General features: G+C 41.7%; 2 protein-coding genes across 8 annotated transcripts; one reads left to right on the forward strand and one right to left on the reverse strand.

The window, feature by feature from the left end:
* Positions 1-1,185: 1,185 nt before the first annotated feature.
* RNF13 (ring finger protein 13) lies at positions 1,186-22,405 on the reverse strand. Of its 7 annotated transcripts, none has more exons than XM_086843795.1 (10): positions 22,018-22,405; positions 17,217-17,343; positions 14,334-14,414; positions 9,996-10,121; positions 8,549-8,636; positions 6,736-6,826; positions 6,128-6,233; positions 4,363-4,456; positions 3,919-3,999; positions 1,186-2,644 (listed from the first exon to the last, which is right to left on the reverse strand). In XM_086843795.1, exons 2-10 carry the CDS (start codon positions 17,328-17,330, stop codon positions 2,280-2,282), a joined length of 1,146 nt encoding a protein of 381 aa, XP_086699921.1. In that variant the 5' UTR covers positions 17,331-17,343; positions 22,018-22,405; the 3' UTR covers positions 1,186-2,279. The 7 variants fall into 7 exon arrangements, with proteins under 7 accessions (XP_086699921.1, XP_023788476.1, XP_023788475.1 ...); XM_023932708.2 differs by lacking the exon at positions 22,018-22,405 and adding an exon at positions 20,553-20,674; XM_023932707.2 differs by lacking the exon at positions 22,018-22,405 and adding an exon at positions 20,522-20,674.
* Positions 22,266-27,054, forward strand: COMMD2 (COMM domain containing 2). The gene is made up of 5 exons (XM_086843802.1): positions 22,266-22,517; positions 22,602-22,679; positions 23,630-23,712; positions 24,408-24,581; positions 25,087-27,054. Exons 1-5 carry the CDS (start codon positions 22,352-22,354, stop codon positions 25,282-25,284), a joined length of 699 nt encoding a protein of 232 aa, XP_086699928.1. The 5' UTR covers positions 22,266-22,351; the 3' UTR covers positions 25,285-27,054.

Raw genomic sequence — 27,054 nt, forward strand, 5'->3', positions numbered from 1 at the left:
GGTACAGAGGATGCAAATCTGCTTCCCCCATAAAACACACCTGAAGCTGTGCTCAGTGTCTGAGCACAAAGTTGGACTCACCTTCTGACTGCGGAACTTTGTTTCTCCCTGGCTAGGAAGATCAGGGCATTGTATTCCCAAAGCTGCTTCTGTGGCAAGGCCAGAGTGGATGGAATTGACTGTAGCAGCACCTCAGAGGCAGAGCAGCTGCTGGTAGCACACATCAGGTTCTTGCCATCACATTCCTTATTGTTCCTCTCTGACCAATGCTCCTTTCTTGAGGTGTATGCGTAATTCTCCTTGGTTAAGAATTAGGTGGTGGTCAAATTACTTTTTCAAACGCATTTGCTGGTGAATTTTCCTAGCATAACTGTCTGCAACTGATTGCAGGCACTACAATTACATAAGAGCATATTACAAAGTTTAGGTCAGTTCAGGGTTCCGGAATTCTTCAGAGTTTAGAGAGCCTGGAATACAATAATGAATGAATAAACATGCACACTCACAGCAAGAGCAGGGACCTATTTTAAGAAACATCCTTCAGCTTAGTAATTACATTTTTAGAAACCATTTTCCCATTTGAGCTCACCTAGACATAACCACGCTAAAGGGGAATTTTGCCTGGTGAAAATATACCACTATCACAGTCATTACCCCATGGCTGCTGGCAGCAGTGGTTTGGACATGAATCACCCTTTCATTATTATCCTTCTACTGTGCCTCACTGTGCAAAATAAACTTTCCCTGCTCTCAGCTAGGCCCAGAAAACAGATCTGCACTGCAGGGTGTGTGGCTGCATAGTGGTATGTCCCAGTCACATCTGGGATCACCTCACCTGCCATGGCCTGTCCAGGGTTCCAGCACTGGGCTGTGGCTCTGCAGGTGCTGCCAGCTGGGTAGGAATTGTTCAGAGCACCCTAGTCCTCCTTCATACTCCCCAGGCAAACTACAGACTCCTCCAGTCCAAACTCCTCAAGCTAGAAGTGAACAAAAATGAAGGTTTTCTGCATAGCTCAGATCCCTGCACCAGTCAGTGCAACTCCTTGTACTGTGATTGACAGTATGACACAGGAAACATCTGCTCGGGATCCAAACAGTTCCATGTTCTGCACCTTCATCCTCAGTAACAGAGGCAACTACTCAAGGTCTCAAGTGATGCAAAAGTTCAATAAATTCCTTTCAATATTTAAAGTGGAAAACATGTTTATTAACATTCTTTCAAGCTTTCCTTAGTCAAGGCCATATAAAAAATCTCCATTTGAGTATATGCATGGTTTTACTTTCTACATAGTTACAGAGGTATTATATAGAATCTACCTTCTTTTGTGATACACTGGTAAGTACTGAGTTCTGTGAGACAGGTGTAAGCACTTGTTTTCAAATCAGGTATTTGAAAAGAACAATTTTTTATATACAGTTTAGCAGAGCAATGCAGCATAAAATGCTCTTAGTAAGAGGTATATGAGCCAAGGATCAATAGAATACTTACCCTAAACTTCTTTTTCTGTGTGGAACAAAACCTCTGTCTCATTTGTCTCCCAACTCCCACCTCCTCACTGGAAACCAGACGACGAAGCAGTAGCAAGGAGGGATAATTAGTGTGCTTTTGGTGGACCTGACCTTGTGCATTTCTCAAAACTAAACATAGATTAAGTTTCCTTATCCTGGGAATTGCTCAATGGAACTGCTTAAACTCAGCTACCAAGGCAAACTCCAAAGGATTATTTAGAATCACTGCTTTGAAATAGAAGTGGAATTTCTTCTGCTTTGTTAGGACATACCAGCACATAGAATATTGATCTGTTCTACATTTTCCGTTCAGCAGTGGTGACAATTTTTAGGAAAACTATACAAACATGCAAATACAGTTTTTATTGGGCCTAAGGGGTAACACATATCTACATGTAATAAATATTGCTCTCAGGATGACCCAGTTGTAGCTACAAAATGGAAATAAAAGTATTTCCAGAGAAATCCCGTTTCAACAAGGGACATTTAGCGTTTCTGCGATATTTCTATTGATACAAACTATTCTCATTATTCATTAGCATAGTGAAGTCCAGTTTAAGTGTTGGTTTTGAGAAAACAGAATGTGTGACTTAATACCTGAATCAAAAATAAATCTACCTGTAATGATTTAACCAGAGTACTACTACATGAACTGCTGTGCCTATCAAACAAACCAAATGGATTACAGATTAAAACAGATTCCCTATGCAAAAGTTTGTAAATAGCCTTAAGAACTCTTTTGTTCATACACCTATGGGTCATTAGTAGTCTCAGACAGTGTTTGCCACTCTGTACTCCCTGTCCTCACTGGGCTGCAGCTGAACCACTACGCTTTCTTCATTCATCCCATTTTCCGCATCACTGCTATCAACATTGTCATTGTCATCCTCCTCATACTCCGAGGACTCGGTCATGTTCTGATGGGAATGGGACTCTGACAGAGCCCCGAAAGACTGTGTGCTGACCGAGGCCAAAGGTCTGAGCAGAGGAGTGTTCTCAGACACTTCATTCTCCTCTTGGCTGCTGTCTGTCTCCGAGTCAGAGTCCCCCTGGGAAGGGACCACTTTCTGCTTACACACAGGACAGGTTTTCTTTGTTTTTGTCAGCCACGGATCCACACACTTGCAGTGATATGCTGTTAGAAAACAAAATACAGGGACATCATTATAATAATGAAAAGGACAGGGAAATCTGCTAAACCATGTTTCTGTTCAGTGACACAGGAGAATTTTAGAATGTAGCTCACAGAGAATTTTAGTCCCAAATTTCTTGGCACGTAGCCTGTACAAAACACCTCATGGCTTAGAATCTCAGTCACTTGGGTATATGCAATGAATACCTGCGTTCTCTATTGAGTAAATGACAGCAGTAGTACAACAGGCCACATCTGACAAAGGTTAAAGCTTTTTGAGCAATTCCAGCCACTTTGCAGCAGGCATGCCCACCACCACCATCCTCACATTGCCTCTTACCTCCACACTAACATGTATCAAAGCACCTCATCACTGCACAACATTTCCGCATGATTTAGTGGATCTTAAATGACGCCTGCAATTGGCACTGCAACTAGACTGGCTGTGTTTAAAATAAAGTATTTGTCTTACTTTTATTAAAAAATCAGTTCTTCTTAGTAACAGAGACTTCTACTTGGCAAAGAGCGTGTATTTACACGGGCCAGCAATGCCATGCTTAGTACCTGGTCAAGCACACTGGAAACATGTTCTCCACATGAACTGATGGTGGTGGGTGGTGGTGGTCAATTTAAGTTCCCTCTGCTGTCCCCCACTGGGAGAACTGCCATGGACCTGTTCTTTCTCTTCTGAGAACTCTTGTTTGTCAGCCTAGCTTGCAATTTATGAGTGAGGTTCTAAAAAGCTCAGCTTGTTACCTGCTATGCTGGCTGTGTATAGAAGGCAGTAATACCTCTGCAGTGGGCTGGACTTGAGAAAGACTGTCACAGGGAAAATATTTCACTAGCTGACTTCCAAGTGCAGTCAGACAGTGGTGTGCATGGCTGCAGACTCCAGGACAGACCCATCCCTTCAGCTGCATCTCTAAGTCACCAGGAGCTTAATTAAGTTTAGTGGTTTATTTGTCTCAGGGATAGTGAAGGCCTATTTTTGAAATGTAGAAGTATTACAGTAAATATGGGTATTCAGGGGACAGCATCAAGCCCAGATTTTCTTTCATGTGTACATCCAAGGAAAAATGAAAAGTGGGAATGCTAGCTTTTTAGTTTTTAAAAAAGAGAAAGCAAGCTTTCACTTTTCCCACTTTGTACATTAATTCTTGCATATTAGCAAAAAGGAATTTTATAAATCACTTACTAAACATATATGCTGTAAGTTTTGGACAGTGTTTTGGAAAGCTGTTTTAATCTAAATTCAAACCTAAAATACAGCTGCTTACCATGAGAGCATGGAAGGATCCTGAGCTTGTCTCCATCCTCATATTCATCCAGACAGATGGCACACACATCGTATTCATCTCCTACATAATTGAGAATTAGTTTGACTTTAAAGGACTTGCAGCAGCCCCTCCTGACACATGTAGTAAATATTGCTTGGGAATATAAATATTGGGAATTGAAGAATTTTCATGCAATTTCTGCACTGATTTGTTTTAAGAAATGTTTTAATGCTCAGACACAATCTGAGTCACATTAAAGAAGTGTTTGAACTCCTCTATTTCAGTGGGAACAGGGTCGAGCCATATTTGCCAAAGTATGCTTTCACTCAAAACTCTACCATTTCAAGTGTACTCAAAATTATCTCTTAATACCTCTGATTTACAAGGTTTTTGGTGTTAAAAAAAATAATGTCCAAAGGGTTAGACAAAGAATGATCAACTTGCCTTTCTTAAACTTATGTATGGGAAGTTTCTTAAGCTGATCCTTCCTAAGCCGATTCCTTCTTGCTCTGTGTCTGTCCTGAACAAATTTTGTTATCTAAAAACAGACAGGATAACATGAACAGTAAGTTACACCAAAATAAAAGAACAACAAAAGGTTTGGTTTATGAAACTTTGCAGTAAGTTGGTCAAAAGGGAACCCCAGCTAACACAGAATAACCTCTTCCTTGTCTGAACACAAGGATGAAACCAAACAAGCCTAAAGGATACTCTACATGAACATGGCCCTTGGAACTGAGAATACAGAAGGGTTTTTTTGAGAGGAAACAAAAAGGTATGTATACTACATAAAAAAATGGCCACTGCTGCAATCCTCTACCGAGGCCTGTGAAAAGCATGAAGCATACTGCAGAACAAAACACAATTCACTAAGTTTGAACACTTTTTCTTTAGATTTAGATTATTACAGCTGTTTTAGAGGATTTTTCCCACATTCATCAGAACTGTTTACATATCATCTAAAGTAGTAGTTTGGGGAGTAAAGGGTTTACTTTGAGTCATTGTTACATGTTGTACTATGCAATACTAAGGTAACTCATTGAAAAAAATAACCGAGTAACATTAGTTGTACCAAGCTCTCTAAATAACTGTAACAAAGATTATATTTCCATTTTCTGAGTAGTCTCTAATGCTATTTCCGTTCAATTTCTAAATTTAGCACCTGTGATATGACATTCTTTTCCAAATATGATGACAAACAAATAAATGAACAAAGGATATTTGAATCTAAACTGTTCATTCAGACTTTCACCACAAATACAAATATAAACAAGCTGTAAGCACAAAAGGAAGTTTTTCTGCTGTAATGCAGATCCTTAGTGACAATCAGAGTCTCATGTGAAGCTCCTAGTTAAAAAAAAAGATTGTCTCAAAGAAGCAGGGACTGAATCAGAAAAGAATGAGGACCAAATCCAACCTGAAACTTCCCTGGGATCAACTTCAATTTCTTTAGGTGATCATTCTGCTTTGTTTTCAGAGAGCTGCTACAATTGCAATTGTGCCCAACATGCACAGGATTGTTAATGAAATATGTAACTTGCAGTGCAAAAAATACTAATACAGAAAAATATTTTAAGTAAGTGTTTATACAACAGTTGACGCATTACTTGCTTTTTATTAAAAGGTAAAATAATAAATTTGGCACAGATTACAAAAACTAATAAATGCTAAATATCCTGAAATATGTAGTTATGCTACCTTACCATTTCAAGGAGAGATGTCCCAGATGAGAACCCCTAGAGGCAATGCATGTGCTGAGATCAATGCTCTGTGCTTGCACACACATAACTACACCTAAGTGCAGTAGAGAGCACTGAGCCCTGCACTGTGGAGCAGGGGCTCCAACGATCAGTAAGTGTGGTAAGGCAGGATCTGCTCTCGGTGTACAAGAGCACAAGGAAAGGTCACTCTGGATGGGGCCAAAAAGCAAGCACTTGTGGAGTGTAAGAGTGGCAGTGAGGACAATTCCTATAAGCAGTTACATGCCAGGGAGAACATCCAAAAGGCTCCTGATATCCCTTTGACAAAACCCTGCACCTGCTTGCTTTATTGAGAAACTAAATGATTACAGGTAAGCATGGTACATGTGCAGTACACGTAGCTTCACTCTTCCTCCACTCTATACCTTACTTTAACTTCAGTGTGTTTCAAATCATTCAGTTCCCTGATGATTTGAAAGAAAAAAATATTATTAAAAGAAGAAACTTACCATAAATATGACGATGAGAATAAGACAGATCCCTACTATTATTAGGAAAGGAATTAAGTAGTATTCCAAAGGAAGACTGAACTCTGGGATTAACACAACATGGCCACTGTGGGGAGGAAGAGATAATATTTTCTAAATTAATGAGAGTTTAATGAACAAGTTGAAAAACAAATACAATAAAAAAAAAGTAAAACAAAAGATTGTCACACAACACACCCTACAGGAATCCTAACTGTGCACAACAATATAGAAAATTCAGTCCCTATCCATACAATATAAAGCTAATTAAATAAAAGGATAAAACACTGTTTCTTAGAATATTTTTTGAGTTAAAACTATTTACTGACCTCAGTCAAACCTAGAGAAACCAGGAGAACCACCTCATAGTTGCTTTGACAGCAGAATGAAAAAATATAACATGACTGTCAAAAGATATAGTGAAATAATTCTTATTCACTGAAGCATTACAGGTTGCTCTCAGGCACAAAATTTCACCTGAAACACCTCTAACCTCTGTCATCAAAACATCCTATTTTAAAACCATAAATAGTCAAAAGCGACAATGATCTAATGCAAGGAATAAGACAGCTGCATGTGAGTTAACCTACCCTTTTTCATAAGTAAACTCCTCTTTAAGCGAATTAGCTGACATCTCACCAATAAAGACAGAAGGAATGTCAATCTTCTTTAAAACCTCAACTGTATTAAAAAAAAAGGAGGAAAATAAGACTATTATTACATGGACAATCAATAGGTACTCAAGAAACAAGACCTGAACATTATGAGACTATCACAACTGGAAGACATTTTAACATAGTGACATCCAGACCAACGCACATTCATGTTACAGCTTTACTTCATATAAGTACTATTATTTTTCCTACACAATTTATAGGGAATTTATTTCAGGTAGAAAAATCAAAATTCCCAATGGAATAAAGAGAGCCTAAAACCAAAGTATGATCATAATTTTAACCAGAACAGCATTCTTCACTCAGATTCAAGCAAGTCACATAATTCCATTGATTTCAAGAATTTCTGGCAACTTACATGATTTTGTGAACTGGTTCTATAAGTTTTAATTAATCTGTCTTCCCTTCTTTTCACCCCAAACATAAATAAACATACTGGAAACAACTGTGGCTAGATATGGTCAAAAAGAAGAAAGAAGAGAATTAACAAATCCCTTTAATACCTTTATTTCAGTCTCAAGAAACTGGATGAACTGTTGTCTTCGCTGTTTACCAGTAAAGGCAGTAATAAATGAAAACTTATCAAAAGATAAATCCATATTCTAGAAAACCTTCTCCTCAGCTTCACTTTACATTGATTTTCCCCCCAATACTTCACATTTGAGGCTCAAAATCTTTTTGAGATTTCTGAGGTGAGTTTACTCCACCTCAAAGAAGTCAGGTTCCCCAAGCTTAAAGTGCATATGGCTGAAAGTCAGCTCACACTACGAAGTTTGTGTTTGTTGTGGACTTGTTCTATGTTTTGGTTACTCAGTGAAACCTGAAGATAAGATTCACATGGGTTGAGAATTCATTAAACCCACTTTCACATAAGTGCCCGGGCTACTCAGCTCCTATGTAGTTTGTAGAAATTCATTCCTAGTTTACTCAATGGCATTTCCACTGGAAAATAATTTTCTCCCTCTTATTTGTTTTCTTATTCCATTTTGAACAGGTTGAAAACTGGACAAAATAAAGAAATGCCACAAAGAAAGCAGTAGCAACACAAAGCACATACCACAGAACAAACCCAACATTCTGACTAGATTTCAAGATGTTCTGAACATACTCACTCCATGAAGGTTAAAATTGGAACAGCTAACACAAGAAACAAATAGTAAATGGTGCACTGGTCTCTAAATACTCTTTTTCCAACTGAAAATAAGTGCACGTGATATGCTAGAATACATTTGTCCAGAGGAATAGGAAGATGCACCCACCAACAACAAACTGGAATGACTCATGGATAAACTTCATTATCTAAAGTCTTTTCCAACCTAAATGGTTCTATGATTCTAAATACTAAAATGTCATGAAGTTTGATTTCCTGCCAAATATGCATTTTCTCCTTTTTGTGTATTTCTACTTGACTAACAATGCATCAGCTATTTTACACATCAGTAATATAAACCTAGCCCAGAACACCTGAACTAAAATTTGAAGGAAAACCAAAAGAAATATTCAGAGAAGGCACAAGTCAACTCACTTGTTCTTATGAAAACATCTCCTGTTATCAAATCTTAAAAGCAGGAGGGTTTATCTAGGCTTTTTGTTTAGTTTGGTTTTGGTCTTTGTTCATTTGTGGTGGTGGTTTTGTTGTTGAGGTTTTGAGGGGTTTTTGGTGGTGCTGCTGTTTCCAGTGGGTGAAATGATATTCAAACAGGAGAGAAGAAGTGATACCTGTACTTACTGTCGTTGGATCCCATGCTTATGAGGTCATCAGAATCAACATTGTGAACTATAGCTGCCTTGTATCCAGCTCTCTGGGCATTTAAGACCTGCAAGCCACACAAAATACTTACTGGAAAGACTATTGCTTCCAAATACAGTAGCCTGTCTGTGCTTTCTGAGATAAGGTGGACTTTAACAAAGTGATTAATATGGACATAATTTGCACTTATAAACCATGTGTCACCTTTCAAACCAAAATCATACCATTATTCTTACACTCAAGAAATGAGTGGGAACCCCCCTCAATATTATATGAAATATAAAAGGTAACCAAAAATTCTTACATACAGAGCTAATGCAACATAATCTTTAAAGGACTGACTATGGAAATCCCTCAATTGCAATGTAGAAATCTCCCAATTTCAGACCTGTTCCTTTGACCATGTCTCCAGAAGAAATACTGTCCTGACATCATATAGACAACAATTAGACAGACAAAGCAGACATGAAAAAAAAGCCAGTAGCCATTTGCCCCCTTTTCTTTTCCCACTGAGCCATATGCACACACGGTGGCAGGATTCCCAGGACAGACTATGTGCCATTCCTGAGTCTGATGTGCAGGCAGTTTACATGCAGTGAACCTGTCTCTGCAGGTGGAATCCACAGTCAACACAGAATTTATATGTTTCAATCACCACATAACTGAACCTACCACACAGCAGCAAAAGCAAATAATTGAATCTCCTTTTAGTTCACAAAGCTCAACAACAAACTGAAGAGCCCTGTTTTCCTTAAGACATCTTTAGGTGCCCCATTGTATGAGGCTAATTTTCAAGAAAACCATAGTCAAACACGAATCATTCTAATTTTGTATTTTTAAAACCACCGAATGTTAAGGGTTGGAAGGGACCTTAATTATCAAGTGGCTGAAGCATGTCTAGAGAAGGGAATGGAGCTGGGGAAGGGTCTGAAGCACAAGGAGTGGCTGAGGGAGCTTGGGTGGGGGTCAACCTGGAGAAAAGGAGGTTCAAGGGTGACCTTCTCACACTCTACAACTCCAACAGGAGGGTGCAGCCAGGTGGGGGTAGGGCTCTTGTCCCAGGCAACCATCAGTAAGACAAGGGGACATAGTCTTAAGCTGTACCAGGGAAATTCAGGCTGGACATCAGCAAGAATTTCTTCACAGAAGGGGTGATAAAACATTGGAGATGGTAGGGTCTCCATCCCTGGAGGTGCTTAACAAAAGATTTGACATGGCACTCAGTGCTCTGGTGTAGTTGACATAGTGGTGTTTAGTCACAGGTAGGTCATTGGCTGGTCTTGGTGAGCTCTGCTTTATCTGTCTGGAGAAAAGAAAATTCTCCCTCCCCTTCAAATCAGTATCTATTCCACCGTCAGCTACAGAAATTTTTCTGAAGCTCCAGTAAACTCTTTGAAACAGAGGGTGGGGGGAAATGAAATCTTACCTTGACATCAAAGTTGCACTCCAGCCTTCGGATTAACACAATAAAAGCACCAGAGGAGTTGTCTCTCAGCGGAGGTGGGGCTATAGGCTCGCATGCATTCTCTGGTTTTGAATTTATCAGAAATCCCTAGAAAACAGGAGCAGAAAAAGAAGCTTCATTTCTCTTTAACAAAAGGGTTGGTAGTCAAGTATATGGAAAAAATCCTGCATATTTTCATACAATAGCTAAACAAATTCTTATTATCAGCTCAGTTCTATATCATAGTAGGATTCCTTCTACTTCCCTGACCACATATTTTGATTAATCAGAATTTTTATGTCTATTAAGAATTAGGAAGTTTAAAAGAAAACACAGTTTTTCTAATTCCATCATACTCGTTCTCTGCAGTGTGTCCTACTTTAGGACACATTACAGTGTAGTTCAAGAAAAAAGAAGATGGCATATGCTACATTAATATAGTGCAACTATTAGTCTAAGACATATGGAGACTAATCAAGAAAACAGAAGTACAATGGCCTAAGAACCACAAACACAAACTCAGCACTTGCCAATTAACAACAGAACACAAGCAAAGTTCCATGTGTGACCCCAGCACTGACCTAGCATATAAAACAGTTGGTTTGCTATGGTAATCAAACATCACCCAATGAGCTACAGCTGAAAGCTTCAGGAAGGAGGAAGCTCTGACAATATCAACTTTGAAGCAATTTGAGTTGTTTTTAGGTGGCTGAGACTGTGGCCTTCTGCTGGAAGTCTGTAGCCACTTACTATAGAACCTAACAGATTGTGTTTTACAACTTGCATACTAATAAATCTAAATCACAAGCACTGAAGGAGTATACTATTTTCATCCTATTGTAACAATTTGTAGCATTTTAAACAAGTAATTAAAATCTTAATGCAAAGAAAATGTTTTAATATAATATTCAGGTCTAAAACTCCATTTCTACACACATGATGACAGCTACCTTAATTAAGACACAGAGCTGTCTAACAGTTAAAAAGGTCAGAAACAAAGCTCCTTAGATCTATTTCTGGTGTATGAAATTGGCTCACTACTTGGGTAAATCACTTAATTACCCTCTGATTCTCAATATAGTCAATAAACAACTACATAACTTTAACAAATCATCTCCCCATGATAACACCCACTGGGCATGGAAATGAAGCCTGCTTGAGAGAAATTGCACAGAAATTCCTGATTTACAGGAATTTTTGCAGTATTTCATTACCCTTTGGGATTAAAAGGGCAACATGGAATTAAAGAGTAATCCACCCTTCTTCCTTATCACCAGCTTCTTTTTTTTTTGTGCACTGGTTGCTCTCAACACTGCAACATTAACAATGCTGCAGAGCCAGTTTTTGGGGCCAAACAGGCTTACAGACAGAAGTAACAGGAATACAACTCCCCGCTCATGTGGGCTATTCATGGTCTCCATGGGATGTGATACAAACTCCCCCCGCCCAGAATTTGGAAGGTGGTCTGCCTAAATTTTTGTATAAGAATTCTAAGCTGTAAAAGCATACACATCTCAGTCATAAACCCTCATACACTGTTCAAAGGGGACAGCAAGACAAACAAATCACTGCCACATGACTGATTCCATGTAGCCACTTCCACTGTATAAAAAAGTAAGGAAGCCTGAACTTCCCACAAGCCCTAAACTGCCTGGATGGCCAGACACAACCTCCATTCTCATGGACAAGTGTTTCAATTGCTGGAGTGGAACACAAAATACATTTTATCCAAAATGAACAAACTTACTGAGAGTGGCTTGTAGGGAAGTGACTATAAAGGGAACAAACAGTTCTTGTCACTGCAGAGCACCTCAGGCAAGGCAGTCAGAAAGAGAGAGCGTGCCCCTTGGTGTTGAACTCGGCACAGCACACCAAAAGGAAATCAGCTGCATAATCTCAGCAACAAACTCCCTCAGAGAATGTGAAGACTAGAACTAAACTGGATATTCATCTGGCTTTTAAGTAGTTTTCTAAGTACTTAAACACCAGTTCACAGCATTAACATCACCATATGTAATCTATTTTAAAATTATTTACTTTCTACCTCCTCTGTCTTATATATTAGAGATAAAAGAAATAAAAGCCTTCACACCACTTACTACTGCCACCAGTATGTCTGTATACCTCAGCAGAAGCCAGAAAGAGCAGAATGTGCCTTATCATTGCTGTCTAAGGAAGATGCATATATTTAACCTCTCACAGCTCCTTCCCATTTTACTTTCAACTTAATCTCTTTTCTGTTAACTTCACTCAGTCCACCTACACGTCTTCCTGCGTTCCAAGTGAACATACTGACCACACTAAAGACATGAAAAGTAATTATCATGCTATACAAAACATTCTTGCTGCTGTATTTCAGAAGACATCATGTCTTCAGAATTTCTAACCAAATTTAACCAATTTCTAACCAAACCAAAATAATGGTAAAGCCTAACCTGTACTCCCATGGCCACATCCATCTTGGATCAGTTTTTGCATACTAATTATTTTGCATGAAGTCAATACAGTTTTTCCCTTTCCAGTTCCATTAACATTTGCAAACCTTTACATCTTCTGCCTTCTCTAACACTAGGTTAATTTCATATGGTATAATATTTATATGTTTTTTCATGTCAATGAAAATGGGAATAAGAAAATTAAAAAAAAAAAAATAGAGACACATGCATATTTTTTGCTAATTCAATAGATTAGCACTTCCTAGTGCCTTCTCCTGGTATTATTATGACCAGTTTTCAAGTCATGGCCCAGCATCTCTACCCCAACATGATGCTATTTCAAGAAGTAAAGACAGTCTAACAGGTAAGTATATATGTATCTGCATTTTCCACACTTATTGATACAGAGTAAAATAAAAGAGCATGACTGTAACCCACACTTTAAGGGACACGCTGGGAGAATGTGTCACCTGCTATGGGGTGTGGACTGCAATTGAAATGAAGCCATGTAAGGAAAGGGATCAATCACAATCCCTGCCCTCAACCCCAGCACCAGGCATAATGCACATGCACCACAGCAGAGCTGCAGCCCCCGACTTTCTCTATTCCCCTGCTTGAGCAATGCAACAAGAGTAGCAAACAGACAACAGTTGTAACTTCCCAAAAAACTGAGCTACAGTTGCTTTACACAGCATACTTAACCTGGGCCACACCAAAGGAAATAATCTCTCTTGCTGCTTCACCCTGCACAGTGTGAAAGGTCTTCTCAGTGCAGGACTGTACAGAGACAGTGAATCTTCCAAATATGTTTTTCAAAAAATTGTATCAGACAAAATTAAGTCTGGCATCTGCTCAGTCCAGCGCAAGGTAAATGACATCATGTATCAGTACTGCCACCAAACACAGAAAACAGTGGTCTACCAACCTTCTCTTAGATTTCCATTATTTTCCTATTTTTTATTTATGTGCTAAAAACTTCAGCAAATTCTCCTTAAGCAGACAAAGATTACCAAAATTCTCTTCTTATGAGAAGAATTTGCCTATTCACAGGCAACATCAGATCTTTTGCACATTTGTTTTGTTTGAGCAGTTGATTAATAATTTCTGTCTTTATTTTTCCTTGGTACTACATTCCTTCCATTTTTACCTTTTTTTAGCTTACAGAGGAAATATTCAGCATATTCAGTTCTCTTTAAATACATTCAACATTCAAATTCAATCTAGCACTTCCCAATCAAATCTGCTTTTATCTCGAACCCTTTGTGCCCCACATTGAGTGCCAAAAAGGATTGTGGGGTTTTGCCCCATCCAGCCCTCAAGCCCCACGCAGCCACTCACTCACTCCCCCACCAGCAGGATCAGGGAGGGAACTGCAGGGGTAGGAAATGAAGAACTTGTGGGTTGAGACAAAGACAGGTTAATAAGAAAAGCAAAAGCCACACACACGCGCCAAGGAAAACAAAGAATGAATTCACTTCCTCCAGAGGCAGGCAGGTGTTCAGCCACCTCCAGGAGGGCAGGGTCCCATCACACACAGCAGTGACTTGGGAAGACAAACACCGTACTCAAAAGTCCCCCTCCCTTTCTCTTCCTTCCCCCCACTTTATACACTGAGCATGATGTCACACGGTCTGGAATATCCCTTTGATCATTTTGGGTCCCCTGTCCTGGCTGTGTCTTCTCCCAGCCTGCCACGCACTCCCAACTTCCTCACCAGCAGGAGGAACCCAAAAGGCCTTGGCTATACCAGCAATAACAAAATCAGCTCTGAATTATCAGCTGGGTTCTGCACAAATCCAAACCACAGCCCCACACCAGGCACTGGGAAGAAAACAAACTCTAGCCCAGCTTAAACTGGCAAAATATATATATTTATTTTTTTTACCTTCAAGCCTTCTGCTGGAAGTCTATAGCCAAATCTAGCAGGTAAATCATCAAAAGTCCGGGTTCCATTTTCAAGGTTATACTAAGAGAAATACATTTAAAAAAAAATTAGGTTTGCAACAAGACAGAAATAGTTAACAAGTATAAACTAAACCAAACATCACTATGTATTTTTATATATTAAAATATTTATCAGACATAGGACATCTTGTGACCATGTCAATGAAATCACAAAATTGCTTATTCCACCTGTCTTCTACTCACACATCAACATCATTCTTTTCTTATCCAGCTGTCAATACAAGAAAGTAATAGATATTTTGCTGAACTATTTCTACAGTAAATCTTTCTACTGTCTAAAATTCAAATACCATCATTTGTGCAGAACAGAAACTTCAAACAAACCTAGCAAGTGAAAATATGAAGAGCTGGGATGTTTGGATGTAGAGTTTTTGTTGGATGGTAGTGGTGGATGTTTTGCCCTTGGTAGTGGTTTGGATGTTTTCATTTGTGTACAGGGAAAAACAGCTTTTAAGAGGTGTTTTACTGTAGATAAAGAATAGCCTCCATATGCGATCCCCTCCCAATTCCCTGCTGTACATTCAGATTAGTAGCTGAAAAGTATCTCTACTGCTTTGTTTTGATAATAACTATGAGCTTTCATTTTAAAACAGAGGAATATTGAAAAAGACCCTAAATCTGTGCAAGCTTTGCTTCCCCTTTCTTTGTTCATCTTCTCTGCCTGTATAAAATGCCTGACCAACACAAAATTCATACAGAAAGAAGTGCTGTGTACATATGGCATATTTTTTTCATTTAAAAAAGAGTGTTTCCTACAAAAGTTGTGAACTCTACAGTTAACGGACTTGAATGTGCATCGGTTGTTTAAACTATTCATCACATCTGTCACACAGAACTGCCAAGCATGGATGGTGTTTGCTTTGGAGGGATGTTTCCTACCAGACAGGCTTAGACAGGGTTGCTCTGTCTATAGCTCAGAGAAAAACACTGCCATGACTTATGTGAGCCCTTCCAAAGAAGCAATGCTGGGAAGGCGCTTTCTTCCCACAGACTTTGAGGGAAAACAGGTAGGAATGGAGCCAAATTTCAAGGAAGCTTCTTTTTTCTGTGTAACCAATGTGCCCCACACAATCTCTCCTCCTGACCTTCCACCACAGAGAGCACCAGTGCACTACCTTCCTCCATTCCTCCTTCTTCTAAACATCCTGAGTCCAGGCTACTGTCAGTTTGCCCTTCAATCACTTGACAAGCCCCAGCTTAAGCCAGGAGTTTGACACAAACCTATTTCTTTTTACCCCTTTCAAAAAAAAATAACCAATCCTGTCTCACATGCACCTAAACAGCACTTTACACAGACATGATCCTTTAAGGCTGCAACTATATGAGAACACAGAAGCATAAAACCGCTCCTAAATTAAAAGGGAAAAGAAGAATTTCTTTCCTTGGTAAACCCAAAACTTTGGCCAGTTTTGCTAAAAAATGGGTAATCATTAAATGGTAAAATCTCTCAAGACCGTAAGTGATCTGTACACCAGCAATTCCACGTCACAGTGCAAATATTCCCTCTTCTGAGCATCTTTTAAGCATTCCACTGGCTCCTTTGTGTAGCAGTTTAGTATCTAGTTCATCACTTCATTTCTTACTTCTAGATATTCTCAGAATAAATCTGCAACTTCCAAATAACCAAGAATAAAAGATGCTTCATTTTCTTATGGAATTATTTTAGAATACTACATACAAAGCTTAAATAGAAAAAAAAAAAAAAAAAATCAAACTAAACTTCCAAAGTGCCCTATTTTTCATATTTGAGGTTGGGATGGGTTGTTTCTTTTAAGTAACTTTTCTAAAAGAGGAAAAAGCAAGAAAGAATTAGGTTTTTGTGAAAAGAGGAAGCACAGGCTTGGTGACAGAGCAAAAGGGGTCAAAGGGAAATCATGTTTATAGTAAAAAGCCTAAAATTTCACAATGAAATGGTGATGTCAGTGCCATAATTAAGCAATGTATGTATGCATTGATTCTTTATATTTTTTTCTACTGAAAGTATTTATAGAATAGTATCAACCTGAAAATCCAAATGCCATACTTTAGTATTCATCAACCCTGCTTTATCACAAAAAACTTTTAAGTATTTTTAATTTAAAATTTGTGTCTGAGAGTTTGTCACTCTCTTCTCCAAAACTGATATGACGTTAACAACTCTCTCCATATCACTGGAACAAGAAGGAGGCTACAGTAATTAGGTTTAATTATCTCAGTAGCTTAAGCTCTACCCTACAAAGACATTTTATAACTTCCCCCTTAAAAGGCCACGCTATATCAAAGTGGTAATAAGCGGCACAACAACAGCTTTTACCACTTATCTATGTTCATTACACTGTTTATTATTTTCCTTTATGATAGCAGATATTTTCAGCTATTTTAAAACTGTATTTAGGTGTAAAAAAACCCATTATTGACAAGGCCCCCCACCCACACAAATAAATTACATTAGTCACAGAAGATTGCTTAAATCCAGTAACCCTCCAAAACAGCACCCATCACCAAAACTTAACCTGCTGTCTAAACCAAAGAATGGAATTAACAGGGTTACAACATGCTAGATGACATCTGGTCAGAATGGAACTTTCTAAATGACTAAGGGAATTAGGTGCTTTCACCATCACGGTACCTGAGCACATACCATCCATAAACTCATTTGAAAATATACAATTTATTGTTTATTGAAGTAAACTGTTATGGCAGTTCCATTCCAAGCAATCTGCTATAGCATTTATTGTATTAACTGATTCTTAATAGAATAATTGAAGAGATTATTCCATTTTATAGAGATTTCATCCATGTAGAAAAATATTATTATACTTACTGCTAAAATGTCTGCCTCCACAGGTAAAAGATTCAGGAAGGCAAATAACTGTACAGTCACAATAGTGTATATCTGAGTGGCAGACAACATCAGCATTCCTATTGACAACAGCATATTTATTCAATACCTGCAAAAAAAGAATCAGAGTCAAGGCACATAACAAACACTTTCCTGTGTCATTTTACAGGACTCTTACTCACTTAGAACTTTTCTGCTGAGGAAGTATGCAAAATATTCTTCAGTGTATACCTTTGAGAAACAAGTAATCTTAAAGTTATGATTATTTTAGAAGTTCCTTTTGCTAGAATAATGTCCCTCCATGGGAGTAACAGCCTGCATAAACTTAAAAAATTGTAAGAGCAAGACTTCAAAAGGCTTTAGGCACCATAAAGCAATGCAAGGGGAACAAAGGGATGGTAATTCACACTACAGTAATCATCCTTAGGCACTTCATTTTAAACTTCCCTTCTTCCAGCATAAATCCAAATCAGTAAAATTCCTGATCTGAACAATTCCACTAAAAATATGTATTCCAAAAATACACTTGCAAAAGCAATGTGATACCAACTTGGAAGAACTTCAGATTTCACTCAGGCTTAGCTACAACACGACTGTGGGCAGGAAACCTCTTAATAACACAGAAAGCACAAAGTATCTTATGCCCTTGATAAAAACACACATCTACACACGATCAAGTTAGAGAACCCAACATTCAGAATCTAATTCTATGTGACCCAACACACCTCATACTCATGAGTACGAAACAAGAACCAAAAAAGTGCTACATTCAGCAGGAAATCTAACCACTTTCACTCCTGAATATAAGAGAATTGTATGGTCCACAGATCTCTAAGTCTCTCTAGAGATTCTACCAGTCTCAAAGTAAGAAATTACTGGAAATTACATAAAATAGTCAGAACACGAAACAATAGAATGGGTCCATTTCTGGGTCCAACACAGCTATAAAAATTATAATAATTAACAGACAAGTTTTAAAAGTGGACAGTATGCACTTTATAATATAATTATCTGAACATCTGGATCTCCTCTAACTTCTTTTACTGGAGTAATTAAAAGCACTTGACAAAAAACGCAATTAGGTCATCCGAAATGCTTGCTGAAACAATTTTTTGTTGAAAATCTCCAAACTGTGGCTTCTTATATAAATGGTTTCATGCAAATTTGTTTTCAGTTGACTGTAGATATCTCTTCTGAAAACTATTGACTTAACTGACACATCACAGTCAACACTACTACTTCCTTTTTCGCAACCAAGAAACACCTAAGAATTCCCGTCCTTCTGACCTATCCTCCATTGGTTTTTCAAGTAAAAAGCATGGTCCCATTATGGGAGGTTCTCAAGGTTAATTAAAGCAAATACCAGAGAGATACACTTGATTTAAGCTAACATGAAGGTAATTAGAATTTATTATTTTCAAAAACAGTTCTCATTATTCTAACTTGGTCAGAATCAGACATATAATGCTTTGTGAAACTTTCAACTGGATCACAGAAATGAAGTTACACTCACAGGAAAAAAACGGTAGTGAGTTACAAAACTAATGAACTCTTATTACTAAATTAGGATTTATCAACCTCTCTCATCACCCTACCCTAAAAAAGAGAACATCAGTGAAACAGGGAGGATAAGAGAACCATTGTTTCAAACATACAGCCATTTTTACTGACAGAAACAACAATACATTTGAAGTTATCACAGCACTTTAACCAATACAGTAAATTCAGCACAGAAAAAAGCAGTAAAAGAGTATTAAACAAGGTTAGAAAACATGAGAATTAAAGGGGTCCTTGCAAACAAGATGTATATACAGTGCACTTGTCCCTGTCAAAGTTACATACAAAATCTTCTCTGCTCAGGATCTTATGCCTCAAATGCAAGCCAAAAAGCCTTACAATTCCTGAAATTCCATGGCTCTTTGGACAGCATGACCCTCTCAGCTGAGGGAAGCAGCTCAGAGCACACAGAAATGCAGGTGTGTGGAAAAGAGCTGTATTGTAAACCAAACAAAACAAGCTAAACCTGACTCTGCAGTAGTCTTCTGCACTTTACACCTGATTTACCAGCGTGTATAGACAACGTCGTCCCTAAATAACTTCCAACATTTCTTCTCACTCTCCATGCTCGAATTAACAAACCGAACTATGCCTGTGGTGCTGCATCCCTCTGTCACAAGGCTGAACAGGACAGAAATGAGGAGAGAAAAACGTGGGGTGTGCTGGACCAGCAATAGTTACGAGCAGCAAGACATCCCTGCAGTAAACACACTAAGCACGTTTAAGATAGAGGTCACAAAGGTATTACACTTTCACAGCTTTTGGCAAATAATCACAGATCAAGCCTCAGAAACTACACCTAAATATGAAATTTTCAGATATTTATATCTCAATCCACTCAAAATATGTTTCAAAGCACAGTACAACACAAAGCAATTCCATGTTCACACAACGTTATGTTTACATTTTAACTCTCTCAATGAAAGTCCCACTCCCACTCCTGAAAAAAAACAAAACTTGTACATCGGTATCAAACAAACCTAAATTCTATTATTTCAAATCCAAGTGAGGTTGTAAATCTTACAAAAAAAATATGAACATACAGAAACTTTGTGACAAATTCCAAATATTTTGGTCGATTTGGCTGCACCTTCCAAAAATCTCACAAGCAGAGGATGAAGAAAAACTAGACAACTAATACGAGCAATTCTCATTCCTATCCTCTATTCCCCCCATATCTGAATTCTTGCATTTTGATGCCATCGTATTATTACTGACATAATCTCCACCTCAGACCTGACACAAAACTGGACTCAGACGCACGCTTTCACCATTCACACCTGTTAAGATGCAGGAACAATTCCTCTCAATTAATTTTAACGTTTTTACAACTTTCCGCCAGTCAGACCCCACGCTGCTCATCGTGCAAGCCCAAGCAGCACCTCGCAGCACAGCCAGTGTCAAGAACCACACACGCGGCAGAAGCCAACAGCGAGACCAGAGGTCGAGCTTTCACCGGCCCAAGAGCGACGCTCGGGGAGCTCTCCAGAGGTCTCCGCTCCGCTTTGCTCATCTCCCTCCCGCAGTCCCGGGAAGTCGCAGGACCGCGGCCGCTCCAGCCGGGCTCAGCCCCGGCTGGGCCTAAGCCGCCCACGGAACCGAGCCCCGCCTCGCCACTCCAAGGGTGGAGGCGAATAAGCACTGCGCAATGGAGCGCCAGGCCTGTAAGTGCTCAGCCGCCGCACGGCCGGAGCGCCCAGAGAGCCTAGCGGCCCCGCCACGATGCTCACCTGCGGCCCGGGGGACCCGCCCCGCGCTCACCTGCGGCCCGCGGTCCCGCGGTCCCCGGGCGGCCTAGGCCGACGCCATGGCGCGCTCCGTGCGATCCGCGCCCGCGCCGGAAGTCCCGCCTACCGCGGCGGGCGGTGGCTCGGGATCGCCCATTGGCCAGACGGGCTGTCACTCAGCTGCAGCTCGGCGGGGGCGTGGCTCCGCACGGGCTCCCGCCCTGCCGCCAGGGGGCGCGCGGCGACCCCGGGGCCAAAGCCGAGCCTCCAGGAGCGCCTCGCACATCTGGGGCACATCTGGGGCTCGGCTGGGGAACAGCGGGGGCACATCTGGGGCACATCTGAGGCTCGGCTGGGGCACATCTGGGGCACGGCTGGGGCTCGGCTGGGGCACATCTGGGGCACATCTGGGGCACATCTGAGGCTCGGCTGGGGCACATCTGGGGCACAGCTGGGGAACAGCGGGGGCACATCTGGGGCACATCTGAGGCTCGGCTGGGGCACATCTGGGGCACAGCTGGGGCACGGCTGGGGCACGGCGGTGGCACGGCGGGGGCACAGGTCCTGCGAGGGCAGGAGGCAGTACATGCCTGTAATTCCACAGATGTATGGATGTGTATGTGGAGTTCATAGTTCATAGGGATGTGTTGTCCTAAACAGCAAAGCCAAACTCTTGGTCGAGAGAGGCAGAGACAAATAACCTGAGGGTAAGGACTCCCACCAGCTTCACAGGAATTTGTTGTATTTCACAGGCATAACATTGCAAATATTCCCATGTAAATATATCTACAGCAATTTATAAATTTTTAAATTGAAAAAAAAAAAAGATGCTGAAATGCAGAGCATTTCTGGGAGTCTTACTGAAACACTGCATCTGCATGTATGATTCTGGAATTTGTATTCAGAGTCTGAAGGTTAAACTTGATAACATTTTAATAGTGCAATTTACTCCATATAAAGAAGCTTACTTCAGTCACAGGGATGGCCTGTATCCGTGACTGCCAGTCTTGCATAAAAGTGCAGCATGTTCTGAGCAAAAGCTAGTGCTTCCACGTGGTGACAAAATGACAAATGACAAAATTAAGATTAATTAAAATTAAGATATTTTTCCACTCACAGTTTCCAGACATTCTGTTATTAAAAAAAAATAAAACACCTCAAAAGTTGTCCAGCCTTTGGGTTTAACAAAAAGAACTATCTCTTAAAGGAAGAACAGCTACGAGAAGTTGTTATACATAATTTTAGTAACTCAGAACCTGCGGGGGGAGTGTGCTTGTTTCATTGGTTGTTGTTGTTGTTGACTTCATTGAACAAGGAACACGCATTTTTCTGTGGTAAGAAATGCTGTGCCAGGGCAGCAGCACCAGCGTCTGGGTGACACATTACAGCGAGATCTCCACATTACCGGGGCTGTACATGGGAGCGAGCTTGAACTGCTGCTGGAAGGTGGAATAACAGAATCATCAGGAAGGAAAGGAAACGCAGAATTAATCTGTTACCTCACTTCAGCACAGGTCTGTAAGATAGAAGAATGGTTTCGTTGCAGCGACGCGCACTTGGGGAGAATCGTCACTGCGTCCGTCCCGGGTGCAGCCCCTCGGGCGCTCTCCCGTAGCTGCCCCGGGACACGGCTCGGAGCTGCTGCACGCCAGGGTGTCCAGGGTGTGCTAGGGTGTCTCACAGGGTGTCCAGGGTGTGTCCAGGGTGTCCAGGGTGTGCTAGGGTGTCTCACAGGGTGTCCAGGGTGTGCTAGGGTGTCTCACAGGGTGTCCAGGGTGTGTCCAGGGTGTCCAGGGTGTCCCAGGATGTCCAGGGTGTCCAGGGAGTCCCAGGATGTCCCTCGGTGTCCCAGGGTGTCCCCGCGGCCTGGGCCCCGCGCAGGCGCCTGCGGGTCGCCGCCCCTTCCCGGCCGGTGCTGGCGGAGCCGCGGGGATGCTGCTGGTGCTGTCGGCGGAGCACCGGGCACACCTCGGCTGTTTGCCGCGGGCCGGCGGCGCAGGTCGGGGCCGCGGCGGGTCCGCGGCCGGGAGAACGGAGCCGAGCCGGGGCTGCAGCCGGATCTCTTCTCTCTCTGTCCTTACAGCCCTTGGCGAGCTCGGGCGCCTGGCGCTGGAGCAGCTGCGGCGGGGAGCGGCACCGCGGGCCTGCGAGACCGCCGCCAGTGAGAGCCGGGCCGGAGAGCGGGGACGGGGCCGGGGAGCGGGGACCGGGCCGGGGAGCGGGGATCGGGCCGGGGAGCGGGGATCGGGCCGGGGAGCGGGGGGACCGGGCCGGGGAGCGGGGGGACCGGGCCGGGGAGCGGGGGGACCGGGCCGGGGAGCGGGGGGACCGGGCCGGGGAGCGGGGAGCGGGCCGGGGAGCGGGGAGCGGGCCGGGGAGCGGGGGGACCGGGCCGGGGAGCGGGGGGACCGGGCCGGGGAGCGGGGACCGGGCCGGGGAGCGGGCCGGGGAGCGGGGGGAGCGGGCCGGGGAGCGGGGACCGGGCCGGGGAGCGGGGAGCGGGCTGGGGAGCGGGGATCGGGCCGGGGAGCGGGGGGACCGGGCCGGGGAGCGGGGATCGGGCCGGGGAGCGGGGGGAGCGGGCTGGGGAGCGGGGATCGGGCCGGGGAGCGGGGAGCGGGCCGGGGAGCGGGGAGCGGGCTGGGGAGCGGGGGGAGCGGGCCGGGGAGCGGGGATCGGGCCGGGGAGCGGGGAGCGGGCTGGGGAGCGGTGATTCCGCGGCAGGAGGGCAGGAACACGGTGGGCTCTGCGCCGGCCACGAACGATCCCCGAGTCCCCGGTGCACCGCTGTGCGGCATTGGGCTCCAGCACCGCGGGGGTCGGCGCTTCGTGCTCAGTGTAAAGAGGGAAGAGGAATCTCTTTTCGGACACAAACCCTTCTCTGTACCATTCCATGAGAAATTATTTTGTGTTTTTCTTAGTTTTTTGCTTTTGATGGTTTGTTTTGAGGGGGGTCTTTAACATGCTGGATGTTATTTGAAGGATGTGAAACCTTTTTTTTTTATTATTTTTTTTTCCCCTAAGCATATTTTGCATACTAAAATTTTGTAGCTTGAAGTCTCACTGCTGCGGCAGTTAGCAAGTAAAAGGCACTTTGTGCTTCCTTTAAAGGAAAGCTGAACATTGGCATTGACACCATTCAGCATGGGGTAGACGGACTAGTGTATCTTCTTACTGAGAGTTCCAAGCTTATGGCAAGTATACCTTTTCATAAGGAATTTGGGGATACGCTCAAGAGATGTCTTCTGGGCACTTAGCCCTCTAAAAATGATGGTGAAAAGATATCTCGAAATTTTAATGTCTTGACCTACAGGTTACAGTGTACTGTGGTAGAATGTGGTTGGTTACAAACTGTGTCTGCAGGGTGGTGCATTGGAGAGGTACAATGGCATTTTCTGTGGAGTCACTAGCAGCTTCCCCAGTGCTGGGCTAGGCTGCTACAGTAAGCACAAAAGCTTGTGAATCTTCTCCTGCCTTTGGGAGAGGAGCCTGAGTATTGTGTCTTGTGTTGCTCATGTGCAGATTACACATTACAGATTAGTGGCACAGTAGCACCCTGACAAATGTATTCACACAGCATGTTGTGCCTTGTAACACAACTGAGGTGCTCCCTCATGCTGTGTCTTGGTCTTTGATGTGAAGGCTTACATGTGAGGGGGTTGAATGTTCTTAAAAAAACTGTTCTTGAAATTCATACAAATCTGCAGTAATATATCAGCATCTGTAGATCCTTGTAAACCTGGATATTTGTTTTGTCCAAGATGTAGAATTGTACTTGAACATTCCTGCAGGAGAATAGCTGTACCATAGTATATGTGATGTTTAGTTACAGTTTTATTTTCTTTTCAAGAAATAATGATGATTACCTGGCCTAATTTGTTATTTCTAGATTTCTGAGGTTGACTTTCAAGATTCCATTCATGTTTTGGGATTCTCAGATGAACTGAACAAATCTTTGCTCCAGCTGTACCTTGACAACAGGAAAGAGATCAGGAGCATTCTTGGAGAGCTAGCACCCAGGCTTCCCAGCTACCACAGTCTGGAGTGGAGACTGGATGTGCAGGTGACTTCCCTGATGTTTTTAGTATTCCATCTTTTCCTTCCCATTTTTTTTACATAATAAAAACACACTAAACATTGTAAAAATAATTGAGACAGCAGTACTTAATGTATTTAAAACTGACATGACTTTGTTAGTGTCCCACAGACAGCCAGTTGTGAGATGAACAGTATATGCAGTGATGCAAAGTACTTATTGCCTGATGAAAATTGAATTAATGGCTCTATTGGTATTTTTAAAACATTAACATATACTGAACATATTTGGTCTTGATTATCACCTTATTTTCAGAAATATTATGAAAGCATTGATTAAAGTGGGTTAGTATTCCTTAATTATAAAACACAATAGCAGCTTGTTTTTTCAACCACATCTTTAATGTGAATGAAACAGGTTTCTGAACAGTCATGCAGGCAGGTTCTACAAGGCTGATGAGAACTGTTAAGAACAAACATTGATAACCATGTTACCAATTTCCTGTTCCTGTCCCACTGAACCCCACCTGCAGCTTGCAAGCAGAAGTTTGAGGCAACAGATCAAGCCTGCTGTGACTATGAAGCTACATCTTAACCAAAATGAAGATCAAACTGCCCAGGTGTTGCAAACTGACCCTGCTACCCTTCTCCACCTTATCCAGCAACTGGAGCAGGCATTGGGGGAGATGAAGATGAACCACTGTAGAAGAATAGTGCGCAACATGAAATAACCTCAACTCCTCTCTGCTCTCTTACTAAGCAGTTTGTAAAACAACTCAAAACATTGCTCACAAATATATTTTGAGGAAAAATAAACATCTGGATCAGATGAACTGTTTTCCTGTGCCAGGATCTTGGCCAGTATTTACTGGCCAAATGTCCTCAGCTGCCAGCTTTGCACATTTATATGTGGTGATCTTTTTCATAGAACCATCTTCATATATAGTTCTATAGTAACTAAATGTGATCAAATATTACTGCTTTTGATTTTTGATTAGTATTTTTCATGTAATTGATCTCTGTTTTCAGATGAAACACAAGATTAGCTCATACATAGGTGAGTGGCTTCCCTCATTCTGTCTCTCCTCACTACAGCCATAGTCTGGAACTCAGGGCAGCAAAGCAGGAGTTTTAGATACAAATCCTAGAAGCTTCTTCTGTTGTTTCACTAGTGCCTGATGAATCTGAACATATTTACCTTTTTTTCTCTTAGAATGTTTTAAATAAAAATCCAGCTGCTATAGAGCTGATTGGCATCATGGTAAGTGCTGGCAGTCTATACACGGCTCATATCCTGAAGCATGTGCTAACTGAGAGTGTTGAGGGTTTTCCTTGGGGATTCTGAGTAAAATGGTCAGTTGAGAATGCAGAATGTCTCTGGAGAGCCTGCATGTTCCTTTGTGCAGTGTGTTGCAACAGTGAAAAAGGAAAAGCTGCAACACTGAATGGTTTTGTTTCCTTTACAAAAAATTACCTCAGCTAAAGATGATCAAAGGTAAGCTTTGAAGCTGGATGAAACTGAGAGAAACTCAAATGCTGGCAGTGATCCACAAACAGACTCAAGGAGAGAGGGAAGGAGAAAGATCCTTTACACCAAGCATCTTACTTGTAAATTGTACCTTTCAGTTTGTTCTGGGGGAAGTACTTAGCCTGGAAAAGCAGTTGCTCAGCAGCAGGATTTGGGCTTAATTATTGGAAAGGAAGATTTGCCTTTCAATGAGGTTGGTACTGGTCTACACCTCTGCAAGTTCTCACTTCTCTGTCTTCACAGCATCCAGGGCAGCTCCTGTGGGCTTAGCACTTAAGCCCCGCTGGTGAGTGTGCCTGCACAGCAACCGGCTCTGGCTGTCGGTGCCTCTGTACAGCGGCTGAGGCTGGGAGTGAAAAGGCACATGTGTCAATAACCCAGAGATACTGGTAAAATAGGAACTCACCCTTGGATGCAGACTTTGATTTTATTGTAAACTCCCAAATTAAAGGTGGCATATTAAGCTAAATTTAACACATCTTCTGTAATTTGCACTTGCTTTATAGAAACCCTTGAACGTGACAGGGAGACTACAAAGTATTTTTCACAAGCTACTAAAAAGTTTGGTTGCTGCTTTTAACCCATTTTATTTTTAATAGAGTTTTTAAAATTTACTACTGTTCCATTGTGTTCTTTGTTCTCCACTGCCATATAGTTCAGAGGAAAAGAAGTTTTCTGTTCCTGTGTGGCTGTTCACAAATGGTCATGGAGCACCCAGCTGTAGTTACTGCCTGCTTGGAGTCTCCTGGCACAGAGCAAACCCAAAGCAGAGACAGAACCATGCCAGGCTGTGCTGTGCACTGGTCTATTGAGAAAGAATAAGGCTTGCCCAGAGACCCTGAAGTGTTATTTTATAACAGACATCACACATGCTGCTTCACCTATGTAGGTTTTCTCAGAAAAATGTTATTTTTATTAAGAGCTTTGACATAGAGCAGTGATGGATCTTGATTAAAAATTACGTGTGGCATTA

Source organism: Cyanistes caeruleus, chromosome 10 (assembly GCF_971803275.1).
Source record: "Cyanistes caeruleus chromosome 10, bCyaCae1.hap1.1, whole genome shotgun sequence".
Taxonomy (NCBI): domain Eukaryota; kingdom Metazoa; phylum Chordata; class Aves; order Passeriformes; family Paridae; genus Cyanistes; species Cyanistes caeruleus.